This window comes from Hippoglossus hippoglossus, chromosome 14, assembly GCF_009819705.1.
Source record: "Hippoglossus hippoglossus isolate fHipHip1 chromosome 14, fHipHip1.pri, whole genome shotgun sequence".
Lineage (NCBI taxonomy): Eukaryota > Metazoa > Chordata > Actinopteri > Pleuronectiformes > Pleuronectidae > Hippoglossus > Hippoglossus hippoglossus.
In genome coordinates this window covers 22,028,354-22,043,196 of record NC_047164.1, presented here as the reverse complement: position 1 = coordinate 22,043,196, position 14,843 = coordinate 22,028,354, and the positions used below count along the sequence as shown (strand labels likewise).

At 40.0% G+C, this 14,843-nt stretch overlaps 1 protein-coding gene across 6 annotated transcripts in view; it reads left to right on the top strand.

Moving 5' to 3' along the window:
• The window catches only part of arhgap32b (Rho GTPase activating protein 32b), a 99,647-nt gene that overhangs the window by 38,798 nt on the left and 46,006 nt on the right, over positions 1 to 14,843 (top strand). For all 6 annotated transcript variants that reach the window (XM_034607406.1, XM_034607405.1, XM_034607407.1 and 3 more), the window contains 2 exons: positions 3,749 to 3,843; positions 4,216 to 4,300. In XM_034607406.1, coding sequence (XP_034463297.1) covers positions 3,749 to 3,843; positions 4,216 to 4,300 — 180 coding nt within the window. The remainder of the gene's footprint in view (positions 1 to 3,748; positions 3,844 to 4,215; positions 4,301 to 14,843) is intronic.

Sequence of the window (14,843 nt, the reverse complement as noted above, 5' to 3'; positions counted from 1 at the left end):
CAGTCTAATGAATATTGATAACAGAGGCGGAGCATTTAATACTGCACGTCTGCTTTTCTTTGTTTAATATTTGATACAAGAGGGAGTCTATACTGGAATAGTGTGCATTATGTATGTTGTTATGTGGTTTCAAGAGGTGATGAGAAGCACTAAGCAACTTAGTGAAAGCTTTCACACCAACGCCCTGTTGCACTGTGTAGGATACGTATTCTGTATCACTGTAGAGAGAAGCATAATGGAACAAAACATTTCCACATCCCTGCAAAGGAAAGATAAAATGAACAGTAAAATCTTTTTCCACGATTATCTGAATCATACAGTCAGAAAAACACAACTGAAATTTGCTATGTTTGTGTTGTTATACATATGCACATTTATCTTAACTTAACGCTAAACCTAATGCTAACGTGAAACAAGTGTTGACTCTCAAACAATCCTTCAAAACGTCCTCATAATGCAGACAACACACACACACACACACACACACACACACACACACAGGGTTGGCTGCAGGCTCTTAAAAAGCCTTAAAATGTCATAAATTAGATTTTACAAAATTTACAAAGGCTTTTAAAAAAGTACTAAATTGTCTAAAATTCAGATTGAATGATTTTAAATTTTTTGGGAATGTCACCATCAAAAGTAAAAAAGAAACAAAAAACAAATGCTCTACTCTTCCAGACTGAAGAAGAATAATTCGTAGTGCTGGTATGCGCCACATTATTAGTCTGTTTTTTGGTTAAGTTTATGCAATAAATTAACCCTTTCTAGCCAGCCTGCTAGCTTGTTTATGAACACGGGGTAATGCAAGTATAACGAGGAGTGGCTTGAGAATGATGAGTACTCGTGGTGGCAATTAAAGCCGTGTTTGGAAGTGCTTAGAAGGCAAACTGAGCTCAGTGTCATAACTCTTTCAAACTTTGGTCAATGTGGATCAAGGCACTGGATTCTAATGGACATAAATGTGTTTATTTAGTATATGTTCACATTTGAGGTGTATTTCCATCCCAGGTTTGCTCTTAAATATCATTTCAAGTGTTATTAAAAAGGTCTTAAAAACATTTAGATATATATATATACACACACACATGTATAATATATCATAAATGTGTGAAAAAATGTGATTCATTTAACTGACCAAAACCCAAAGATTTAGCAATAAACTAAAAATTGCAGCTTTACTATATATGAACAATTTCAAATGACTGCTGTGTCTTAAACAGTTGCTGTCCACCTCTGTCAGACATGTCCAGTTAACACCTTGCACAGAGGTGGACTGTCTCGGCTGACCTCATCTGAATGCCACCTTCACTGTCACTGACCGTCTGGCTGTCGCTTCACAGCTCTGACTTTGTCTCATCCACACCTCACATGGCCAGCAGCTCTTTGGTGCAGTTTTCTTACACATAGATTACCATCTCAAAAATGTGTTTTTTATCTTTGTCTTTTTTCCTCACCTTTATTTTTTTGGAGTTATTTTGTCTCCCAGGTCGCTTCCAACAACCTGTTGTCAGTTTACTAAAATGAAAACAAAGTAAATACATTCACCGATAAAATCTGCCCGCACCAAAATAGTTTCCCCAGGCTCTGTTCGTGTTGTGTTGACCACAGCTGCATTTTTGCACGTTTAATTTGAGCCAAAAGAAACAAGCGAGTGTCTTAGTGAAAGAATCATTTTATAACAAACTGGGACAGATCCAATCATTCATGCATCTTTGTGTGGAGCTTGACCAAAGACTGTAATGAACTAAAATATAGGTTTCATCATTTGTCTCAGCACAAAGTGACATTTGAGCCAGTGATAACTATCCATTATGGGAAGTGGTTAATGTGTTAAAAGCAACAATCTATACACCAACACACTCTGAGCTGAAGTCTGTTTGTTTTTTAGCATGGCATGGAAAAACCTTGCAATAGGGGGCACCCATACAAACAACTGGATCAGGTTTCTGTCGGGCGTGACAGAATCACATCGACCAATCAGATCTGCCTAAGTGTCAGTGCTATTATAAGATCCAGGGCTCCTGCTATCTGATAAATATTAGAAATATTAAGCATGCCACCAAATCCAAATGCTCTCTTATTTAAAATTACATAATTTATTCATATTAACTCACACAGATAAGCAACCAATTTTAAAATGAGGTGAAACAGAACATGAAGCAGGTTTAAAAAAAGCCTCTATCATCCTCTCATTTTCACCAAAACAGATCTTGCAAAACCAATGCAGTTCAGACCTATTCAACAGAAATTCTGCTCATCACAAACAATGTAACTACAGTGACTCTACGTAATGATCTTGTGCTCAGACCAAGGTGGGCTTTTACTGAGGAATAGTACTGTGAGGAATAGGCTATATTTAAAACAGGATGTGGCCTGATCATGTGTCCCACATCCAAAGATATCTTGTGTGTGATTGTTTGCGGAAATGAAAGTAACAAGCGCGATGAAGATACAATGTGATGTAAAGAAGAAGTGGAGATAAAATGGAGAAAGAAAACAAGGTAACTATTGTTTATTATGCCAAATTCTTCAATCGGACAAATCTGCTAAAATATTGACTATTCATCTAATAAGCTCATACAGTTAGGAAAACACTAAAATGAACATGGCTGTTAAAAGGATAGTTCACAGAAAAATGAAAGTTCACTCATTATCTACTCACCACTATGCCGATGGAGGGGTGTGTGAAGTGTTTGAGTCCAGAGAACACTTCTGCAGTTTCAGGGGCAAACTTTGTTGTAGCAGAATGCAATACAATTAAAGTCAATGGTGAGTGCTTCTTCAGACGTAATAAAACATCAGAATAAACATAAAATGCCTACATACTTCTCGTGTGGTGTCATCTAAGTGTCTACAGGTCCCGACATTCATATTCAACTCAAAATGAGGTCATTTGCACCGTGTTTTAAGCCTAAAAGTCCACAGGAAGTGGCTAAGCTAGCGGCCATAGCCACACAATGGTGTGTCCGAGGGTCAGTGAATGCACCTCGTATGAGGATATCAGAGGACATTTAGGCTTAAAACACAGTGTACTCACCATTGACTTAAATTTTATTGGATTCTGCTGCTATACTGTTTACCCCTGAAACTCCAGAAGTGTTTTGTGGACTCAAACACTTCACCCACACCTCCATCTACATAGTGGTGAGTAATTAATAAGGGGATTTTCATTTTTCGGTGAACTTTCCCTTTAATGTGTTACTTCCAACAACAGGAGATGACCCAGCTCATATCTATGAAACCATAGGATGCACTACATAAGTCAGTCATGAGAGATTTTAAATCCACCACCCGACTTCAGTAGACTCATGCTTAACTCACCCAGTGGATTTACAGTTGTAAACAAACTGAGGGCTTTGTTTTTTTTGTAGTCATGAAATGACAAACATGTTGATTATGAAATTCACCTCTTGATATGCCGACCAGCCTGATTCAGTCACTGTTCCTATATAAGGTTGGTTTAACATGAATGTCTCATGTGCTGAGGTTCCCAGGTCCTTTCACAAAACACCACAATAGATGATAAATGACAGATGATTTTACATCGAGCAGTCAGTGAAGTTTACAATCAGTGGACTTGAATGTGCTTGAAAGTTCAAAGTCTCTTGCTTATTTGAATGGTGCAGCAAAGCAAAGCCTAACTGGAAAATTGTCAAGCAGTAGAACAGTGGCAGAGATTTATTTGTATGCGTCAGCCGCGTCACTATAATGTTTGCGTGTGTGTGTGTGTGTTTGTGCACTGTAGGCAAGGAGTGCAGAGATCCCTGAGCTGCGGGCTGAGCCCCTCATGCGCTCGTGCAGCAGCAGCACGGCCAGCATGAAGGTCAAGAATGTCAAGAAGTGAGTAGATGACACAAACATATACAGACCACACACACACACACACACACACACACACACACACACACACACACACACACACACACACACACACACACACACACACCTGTGACTGTGTGATCAACCTTTCTCACATCTCTCCCTCCCTCTGTTCATCTCTATTTATTGCTCCTTACTGGCTGTTGATCTCCTCTGTTTCCTGCTTGAGTTGCTTCCATTCCTTGGGTCTATTTCTGTGTCTTCCTCCTCCTTTCACTCCCTCTGTTTATGCTGCACTCTCCTCCTTATACAAGTCATACACACTCCAAGGTGTTGCTGTTCGCAGAGTATGAAGTGCTAACCAAACTGAGTACGTGTGCGTTATGTTTCCAGACTTTGCTTTACCAAGGGCCACTTCCCGAAACTGGCAGAGTGCGCTCACTTCCACTATGAAAACGTGGACTTTGGCACAATTCAGGTAAAGACATCAAAGCTTTTCTTCCTTATTAATGTTGGAACTAATCACATGTATCCCAGATGATGAAGAATTCTACCTCGGGCTGGACTGACGGCCCTGAGGTGTGTGTGCGTGTGTTTCACCAGTGAGGTTTTAAAGTTCAGTGTAACTTGCCGCTAAAAATTGCAACACTATGGATGTCAGTCATGGTGCAGACGTGGCTTAGAATTTTATTTCCTACTCTCGTTATCCCCCTTTGGTGTTGGGTAAGAAATTGGAAGATGATTTTCATACAGACAGAAATATGACTCCCCCGTCTCCTCCAGTTGACAACAAGCAGATTTCATTTTGCTGTTGGTATCGTCGGAGATGGTTGATGATTTGCATTTGTTTGATATCCTCGTGTCCCCATCGGCTAAAGCATGACCTCATTTGTTTCAGCTTTACACGTCTCAGAATTGGTCAAAGTTACCCAGCACTGGTCTGAATGCTGCTGTCTTGTGTAGCTGCTGCAGCCTGGCCATTACAGCCACACACAAGCTGAATAACAGTTTGACTTCACCTTAATCCCACGTCACTTCACCCAGCAGCTCTTTTTGTGTAGATCCTTTTTGCATTTTCGAGTTTTTTTGATCTTATTTCCTTGCCATCAAAATACCTCTATTAGCTACTAGGAACTTGAATATAACGTTTTGCTTACATCTAACTCCCCTCATCAGAGGTACTCTAATCATAAACCCAAAATTAAAAAGATAGAATAATCTAAAATCAATGCCTTAATAATTGTGAGTAAAACAAAGCTTGCACCTAAGGACATTGAAGTACCGTATGTCTAATATTTCATTTGATCCAGCCACTTCTGCAGGTCTAAGTTTTTCCCATCTATAGGCATACTTATATAATATATCTTGTACTTGATATTGCTATGTGAGATTCATATTTCCCCTGACATTTCACTTAAATGTAAAAGTTATTCTCCTGATTTGTGTTATAAGCTAAGATATTCTCTCAGGAGGATGACTATGCTCACCACCACCACTCAAAGTATAATCAAGTACTGAATACCTTATTAATTCCAAAGCTGGTATTTGCATAGCTAACATACGTGTCTAGCCTATCGATCTGAAAACACTAGTATGCTGTTCCAGTTTTTCCTGCTCTCTGGTGGAGTTAGTAATTTGTGGTGATGTATTTAAACAAAAAAAGACCTGGGGGTTTAAGCTATAACTCAAAATTGATTCTACACAGGAAACTCATTTCGCAAGTGTGTTCCTCAGCCTATGAAAACAATAGTATAGTGTCTTCTGTGGATCTGGAGTTAAAGTTTAAAATCATGATGGTTTTGTCATCAGGGTCATATTGGCCTGAGCCGGAGAATGATAGCATTTATCAGAACACCCTCTTTACCAACTGAAGGGATGAGTTTTGAAAGAAATGACCTTTAAGGAGGATTTGATGAAACACACCTTTGAGTTGTATTATGGGAATAGTACGGCCATGCCTCTTTCTAGGATCTAATATTGTGACCACAGCTGCTTCAGTTTTGATAAGTATTTACTGAAATCTGTCTCTTATGACTCCACCAACCTCTCAGTCAGTGCAATTCTAAATCACTGTAGTAGCCTACTCCGTACTCTCAAATTGGATCGAATTTAAGTTTAGAATTCACAGTGTTGTTGACTCTAGTGTGACATCATAAAAGATGTAAGGATGCAATGGTTTAGTTGTTTTGAATTAGCATTTCTTATGTAGCATTCACTAAACTGGGATTGGGTTTGTTTGTAAATATGAGCGTTTTGAAATTGTTGAAAAGTAGTGTTCTTTCAAACAAAAAGCCACGTTTGAGTTTGATCAATAATTTTCTATCTGAATTTTGGCATCTCATCACGACATTGACTGTATCACAGGATCCCTTTCCCAGACTTTGTCATTATGTTGAGAAACCAGTAGAGGTCAGCAGTCAGCTGAGTCTATTACATTTTGCTGTCTGGAATACAGAATGAGTGTGTGAACAGCTTACATCTGCTTCACCTGCAGGGTATTTGGTGATATATCAGGTTGCACCACAGAATGTAATGTCCATTCACTGCATGCATAATAGAAACTCTTGAGCAAATATGAATTGTGTGCAGTCAAGCGACTGGTTCTTCTTTTGTTGTCCCAGCTGGGTGTGCTGCCTGCTCGTACTGTCACAGGGCAGCATGACTGTCTCACCCACTGTGGGTTTCTTGTTGCTTTACAGCAGCACTGCCTCTTTGTTTTTCTTGTTTACTGCTGTTTGGTTTTAGTATTCAGTGCAGCTCCTGCCTCAACTTCAACAGAAACTCACACTTTCTTAGTTTATTAGAGGATTCATTATTCGGTATTTGTTCCCCCTGTCAGTCAGTATAATGAATGCATCGTCTTGGCTCAGCCAAACATGTTTGCTTGTTTAATGAATTGGTCACAAGTGTATTCTTTTTATTTGGTCCAAACGATTCCAACATTATATAAATACTTGATGAACTGATGAATAAAAGACATGGCTGCTGAGTTCAGCATTCAGAGTGTTTCCACAAATTAATTTTTTATATTTATCGCTGTGGTTATTAGAGTGATGTGTCTGTCAAGTTGCACAAGTACTATATTAATTTTTGTGATGTATTTTTTATGTGTGTGACATATTCAGACAGTTCATCCACATTCACTTTGAAATATACTCTGTAGCAGTGTCATTTGTCATCTCTCACAGCTGCACCAGTAAAGTTAAGGAATATTTTTCTGTATTTAAAATTCACCTGTAGTTATTCCACTCAGCCTTCACAGATTGTGTGTGCAGTGTACTGGACTGAGACGAGGTTAGGACTTGAGATCAGATCAGGCGTTCTGCTGGAAGACAAATTATTTCATTTCCATAATAAAATCTCTTGCCAAAGGAGAAGTTGAGTCAGGCAAGGTTTTGTTGTGGAAACATTTGGATCTCATAGTCACAGAGGGCCCAAAAAAGAGTGTGTCTGCATTAAGCAGCACTCTTGTGGCAGGTTTGTCTCATAACACTGGTATTTTAGATAATATTTGACTGTAACTGGTGAGTTCTTTTGGCAAAAGATGTTGTTTTGTCAGTTGTTTCATTCTTTGACACTGACATGAACTGAAAACATGCATTTTATTGTTATTCGTCATTATCAAGTGTTTCACATTCTGTGAATAGCTGAGAAAGAGGTCAACTAATTGGAATTTGATGATTTCTTTGTCATTTGAGTGAACAACCTACGTGTTGCTGATGAACAAGTGTTGTTATGTAATCTGACAAGCCAGCCGTAATGGTTATTTGAGATGGGTCTCTGAGCTCAGTATGAACATAGGCTGTGGAGGGCTGTGTGTATGTGTTACTCATGCTCCATATGGAGTCACATGACTGTGGATGCAGACATGTTATTTTATGATAATTTAAGGTAAAGTGTGTGGAAGTAACGTATGTTAAATGGCATTCACTCCCTGTGAATGAGTCACCACACCTACATCCATCACACATGGATGCAAATTTGAGTGTTTGAGTACACAGTAAAATCCAGTCACTTCAGAGGAAGAATTGTATGTTATTGGGCTGTGGCCTGAAACATCGAGCCATCGGTCTGTTAGTCAACAGGTTGAACAGTCCTTCACTTTGTGTGCAGTAACTCAACTCTTGGATGAACTGTCATGATAGGAACATGATGGAAGATGAGTGGGCATGAATTACCTCAACATCTACACATTAGATTTCCCCTCATGATGAACAGATGAATTATACCTTAAGCATGTTGGCATGCTGATGTCATCCTTTAGCTCTGAACCTGATGGTATTTATTTGTTCCACAAGGCTTCCACATGTTATTTGTCTTTATACAGTGGGTTAATGCAGGTAGACTGGGAGTGATGTGATGTGGACAAGTGGCCACTGTCTCCTGACCAAGCACCAACACAGAGTTGCTTTTTTCCCCTTCAGGAACAGGCTTTATCACTACCACTACTACATTATCAGTTTACATTGTAGTTCAATAAAGAAATCGACTATACCATAGTTAGTGAATGTACCTGGCTTAATTAAATAAGTGGTAATAGTTAAAGTAAACAAAACAGACTGTCATTGACATGCACTGCATCTGTTACATGGAGCTGCAGGTGCACAGTGATGCAGATACAAAATGAAATGGTGGCATCATTGGTTTAAGTTCCTCTCAAAGAAATTGTTACCTTTGACAGTGGGGTTATATTTTCACCTCTGTCCATTTGTTTTATTATTGGTTGGTTTGTTTATTTGTCAGCAGAAGTTACCAAAAACTACTTAACAGATTTACATTAAACTGATATACAGTAACCAATAGGGCTACAAAACTGCAGCCACAACAAATGTGTAGTTGAGATAATGTGGATTTTTTATGGAATCAACTCTATGTGTCTTCAATAGTCCAAACAAATGTGACAGATTTGGTTTGGAATTTAAGGGAACTGTTGGGCCTTGGTTAGGCCTTGGAGGTATGTAGTCTACTGAATGCCATTCTAGATGTCTTTCTTAACACATACTGCACAAGTGCAGGAAAAATGGATGGCAAACAGTAGAATTAAGGTTTGCATATATCTAATTTGGGCTTGTTTCACCCATAATACACCAGTGTATCGTTGGGGGTTTGTTGTATTCATAGTTAAGATATTTAAGTGTACATAAATTCTCAAGCACAGCAAATTTGTAAATTGTGAAGAATAATCCGGGCCTGTTGTGTCATTGTTTTGAAGAAGAAAGTGATTAATGACCATATCTGTGAAAATAACTTGGCTCTTGTTCGAGGACTCTGATGATGCACCAGCTCTGCAGCTCTCATCAGTGCGGAGTAGTCTGCCTTTCTTTTGGCCGAGCAGCTCCCGGCTGTTTTATGGATCTCGTTTAGCCCATCCAAAGCTGTAGGTCATCATACATCAGCAGCTCACAGAATAGTGAATCATTTATAGACAAATATTTCACATTACAAAACATAAGCTGCTTTTGAAACAGCTTTGTGCTCAGCAAGATTGGTTATGGAAGCTTTGATTAGTTTTGGCTCAATATTATTGGTCGAGCTGTCTGAGAATCAGTTGAATGTCAAAACTTTTGCAGGGCTGCTGTGAATGCTGTTATATTTTATAAAAAGTTATTGCTGGTGGAAGTTTCTGAACAAGATAATATTTTCACATATTTCTGTTAGTATTCTTTCCACAAAGGTTGACTGGTCGCAGATAATGATAAGACAAATTACTTTTATTTCAAAACACAGTTTGTGCTTTAAAATGTCAAAACAAGGAATAACCCTGATTAATCGTTGGTCATAAATAAAGCTTAGGTACACTGAGGCATTGAGCAGCCATACAAGCACTAACGGTTTGTTTGTATTAAACTCTGTCTCCACCTTAAGCATGTCACACTATACAGATACTTTTTACACATACGTCTTTGTCTGCATTGAATAAAAGATGCCAGAGGGCCAATGCGATGTGATGGAACTGCTACATCTGGCAACATATAATCAAGTGGTTCATTGTAATGTCTACGTTAGCAGTGAGTGAACTGGTTGACCCCGTCCACATGCTGTTTAGATTGAGCCGTAGCCGCACAGTTTGTTGTTGAAATGAGACGACTGTTGTCTTTAACAAGCATGTGTATCTAATAAAGGAGCCACTTTCTTGGAACCTCACGTTTGCTTCTTTTTTAACTGGATTTTTTTTTAGTACACATTCTGCATTTGCTGTTATCCTCAAGGCAACTTCTAGCCTAACTGCCCATGGCTCACGTCCTCCTTGATGTCTTTGTTGAATGTCCTCCAGCTTCCTTCTTTTCCACTGCGTTCCCCACAGCCCTATCCCAGCCCTGTAGGCCTGTGACTACATGATACAGTCTGCAGCCAGACATCAGGAAAATAACTTTATTGACTTCAGCTCTCCTCTCCCACTGTACCAGTGGGCCCTGCTCTTCCATATGGTTTATCTACAACCTGCCATTTTGTCCCATCTTGTCGCACATAGACCAGTGATTCAAGCTCCATGACATTTTACTATTAATGGAGAGTTCAAAGCCACATGAGCTGGTCCTGTCCAAAGACTATGTCATCGCTCTCTTTGTTATATAATGAAAAAAATGTTTTGGATTATTGTTACTTGGTAGTTTGAGCTTCACTCTGCAGAATGACGTGTGTGCAGAGCTTGACACAAGAAGCATGTTTTCATTTGTGAAAGAGAAAAGTATCTCGGCTCATTTTAAATCTCAGTTCAACATGTGGACAAACGAGCAGGATCCATGACATGACAACCAGTTTGGAGCCAATCATATGCAACTTGAACATATGTGATGTGCAAACTTGAGGCCTCTGGTGCACTGGCACTTCGCAGTGACATAGATTTGCACTTATCTTATATTTCCACAGCGGAACTAATCATTGGCGTGTTACTGTGAGGTGGGGGTTTTATTAGTGTGACACATTGTGCATGCATTTGTCACAAAGGGCAGAGCCTGTTGTATTAGAAGCAGTGGGTTAAGCTAATCACTGTTTAAGTGAAAGATGATATTGATTATCTTATTATAAGTTTTGCAGGTTTCTTTCTGATTGATACTAACTCCTGATTGATATTAACGCTGATCACTTGATATGTGCTTGACACTTAAGTTTGCTTTCAGTGAATGGTAAAAGCCAATCATATGTGAATTTGGCATCCTGTAGCTGAATTGTGTAAGCTATATCTTCTGGTGAGTTTGGTTGATTTTTAATTATCTATGAAAATGCTCTATTTTCTGGTCTCATTTTATGATTTTTATAATTTAACAACAGCATGTTGTAGGCATGTTTAATGGAAATAAGTACCAGTAACCAAAAGAACAAAAAAGTGTTTGTGTTTCAACTGGAGGGGAGCGAAACATCCTGTGTCCAGAAGTTCAACTTTTGAAATGAACAGTATTTCCATATTCATACATTCAATGAGAGAGAAGGATTTTATGAATTATCAATGAGGCAATGGAACTATTTTGGGAAAGAAGTTGCATATTTCTATTTATCTCAAAACATGCCTGTGGGGGATATTTAAAGATCAATCCCACCTCTGGTGTTAATCATAGATTTTACACAGATTTTACACATCCCAGTATTTTTTCAGGTGTTGTGTAGTACTACAGAATATGAAGAAAAAAGGTAGCATGAACCCAGAGGGAGTCTGATATCTGCCCTCAGAGGATGTAACTTGTGTCGACATTGGGTCTGAAGAAAAACAGGTGGTTTGGAGTTAGAAAGAAGTGAACTTACTAGACCTCTGTAGCCAGCTTCTCACTGGTTTGTTGTCATTCGTATTGCATTGTGGGAAGTGAAGGGGCCAGGTTATGACAAGGATGATGAATTTGTGGAATAAATGTATTGATTTGATCCTTCAGGTACATTTTTTTTATTGTGAGTCTGATTATAGGAGTTTAAAACTAAGTTGCGTTAAATACATTTTTCAGAATGCAGAGTTAAAATATTGCTGCTCATAAAAGTAACTAAAATGTTTTCGTCTCCCCCAGCGCAGCTCAGTGTATCATCTTCCTGACACCCACCATCCTTCTTGCCATGGGTTTGTTTTCAGGGCTTGGTGTATTTGCTGTAGTGCTGTAAGGTCACAGCCAGAGAGACGGCCCTTCAACACTAATGCTTTTTTCCTTCTCATACTTACACCCAGAGGTCAGACATTTACTGGCTCTGTGCGCAGGAAACATGATGCACCAAAGATGATATGAATAAGATAAAAAAAACGAGGCAAGATTTTTGAAGCATGATGCAAATGCAGTTTGGATGTTGGGTGTTTTGGGACATAAATTCATAATGAACTTGGGAGGTTGATAAGTGGCTCGAGACATTGTGTGCGTGTGCGCGTGTGTGTGTGCGTGTGCGTGCGTGCGCGTGCGTGCGTAGAGAAGACGGAGACAAAGACAGAGAGGGGCGGTGTATCCAGCCTCCGACAATAAATGTGGCGATCAATCTGAGTTTAACAGCTGTGAAGGAGTGTCTGCTCTCTCATCTCAACAACCGTGCATGCAGTTATAGAGGGTGTGATCTTTGTGTATGGGTGAATGACAGCAATGGGCTGGATGTATGTGTGTGGCCATGCATGTGATGCAGACTGACACCCCTCTTGGACATTCTTAAGGCCAGCTCCCTGTGTGCTGCTGTACGGCTGATGTGTCTCAGCTGTTTCTTCCTTCAGACTTTACAGTCTGGAGGGGGGAAAGGCTCTGCCTGTCATTTTGTCTATGCCCATATCCTTCCATCCACCCTTCAATCAATCCATCCATCCATCCCTCCATCATTTCTCTGCCTGCATCCGCCCTGCTAGCTGAGCATTGTGGCACAATATGCTCCCACTGCCAACTCAACCCCCCCACCCCCACCCCCACCCCCACCCCCCCCCCCCCCCCCCCCCCCACCCCCCCCACACTCACAAAGGACCAAGAGAGGATGCATAGAGATGAATTTCCTCCCCCCAAGTGGGACCCAATCCATCAACTGCAGCACTACCCTGAAGACAGGACCGGGCATTACATGCCCAGCCAGGACAGGCTGTACTTTAAAGGCACAGGACTGACTAACGGCAGGATCCAGAGAGTATTCATGACAATAATCAGCATTATTGCACAAGGAGCTTGCTCTTAGACTTTAGGTTGGTTTTAGCTGCACTCTCTAATGTTGCTGTGGACAAAGCAAGCTGAGTATGAGTACTAGGCCATGCCCTGCAAAGAGATGATGTCAAACCCTCCATCACATGTTCATTCAGAGGACCTCTCCACTCCTTGTGAGCGGAGGATGATGTAACGCTTAGACTCATTGCCCTTGTTAGAGGAAACAAAAGACCAGCCAGATACACACACACACACACACACACACACACACACACACACACACACACACACACACACACACACACACACACACACACACACACTCACACAACCTCTCTCTCTTTGTCTCCCATGGTCGTTTTCAGAGGACCACACTATTGGAGGGTCTGGTTAGACACGTGATTGTCTGTGAAGTCAGTTGTAGAAAATCTGACTGGCTGTCAAGAGAAGCAGCTCAGTTACTGCGTGTCATGATTAAATCATATCTTCGCTCTTAGTTGAATGTTGTTGTAATTGTCACACATTATTAGTTCAAGATGTTCCATTTGGACAAAAATATAGAGAAACTCAACTACTATAAAAGGTTAAGCTAGCAGTAGAGTATTATACTTTAAATCCAGCATGATATACAAATCATAATGCCTATTGCCCATTGTTTGGCTGCTATTGAGGTTTTAAAATTGGCATTAGTTATTTCCAACTTCACAAAATATAAAAATCTCTCGTCAAAAAACCAAAAAAACATTTCAGACATAGACCAGGTTGCAAATTTATGTGGCAGAAATGTTTTCTTTCCCCTGTCGTTCATTTTACAACCACTTAGTTTTGTCCCTGGTATTTTGCCACAAACTTAAGTGCGTTTCAGAATTTTAGAATTTTCACATTTTGCAAGGTTTCTGTTGAATGTTCACTGTCCTGTGGTGCTTCATAGACCTTCAACTAATGTGAAAACATAAAACACATCACATCCTGTGCAGTAAAGAGAAAGTCTTGCCCAGCACCATCTGTTTAGGTCAGCAAATGTGATAACTGCCCATGGAGCCATGTAGAAAACATGCATATGTCTTAAAGCAATTTCATGAGGGCTGTATACTATTGTATACTCACATTCCTAGAGAGATTCTCACCTTCCCCTTCACTGTTTTTGATTTGTCCGCTCAGCAGTAAAGGTGTTGTTGGCCCTGATTCTATTTCATACACACTCTTGCCGTGTTGTTGCAGCACGACTAGACAGATTTATTTCTGCTTCCTCCTTCACACTTGACAAACTGTCCTCTCCTCTCCTACCTGACCTGAGAGGCCTCCAGGGGGGGGAATGCCTGGACGTGGGAACATTTTAACTGCTGCTATGCTGCTGGAATACTGAAGAAGCACTGAAAGCATTTATGGAACGTCTTCCCCCTTTTCTGGCCTCGTGAAAAATAAGTTGGAACGGAGAATACAAAATTGCAAAGTGTCTTTAAGGAAGACACTGAGCCCCTTACTGCTCCCAATCCCGCATCATCACTGTGAATGTGTGTGTGAATGTGACCTGCTTTTTAATGCCCTTTTGAGAGGTTGAATTAGAAAAGTGCTATATGAAGCTAGTCCACTTACTATTTACAATATTTGCTCATAGTTGACATAGAGTTTTGATAAAGGATACTTTTAAAAAAAAATCTTATTTTGTCTCTAGTTCGTGTAGACAGAAAGACCAAAGAATAAAATCATGAATCATCACACTGAAAATAATTGAGGTTAAATTGTTTTGCTTTTTCGTGTAGCTCTACATTTACCACACTGGCGTTTGAGTGGAATAGGACCTACAACTAACAGCAAGGTGAACTAGTAGCAGTGAGCAGAATGGCCTGAATTAGCAGGATCCACATATTGACCTTATTCACTCTGCAGTAAGGTGGAAAATCCATTTTTAGCCCCACTCTGTGCCCTTTCATC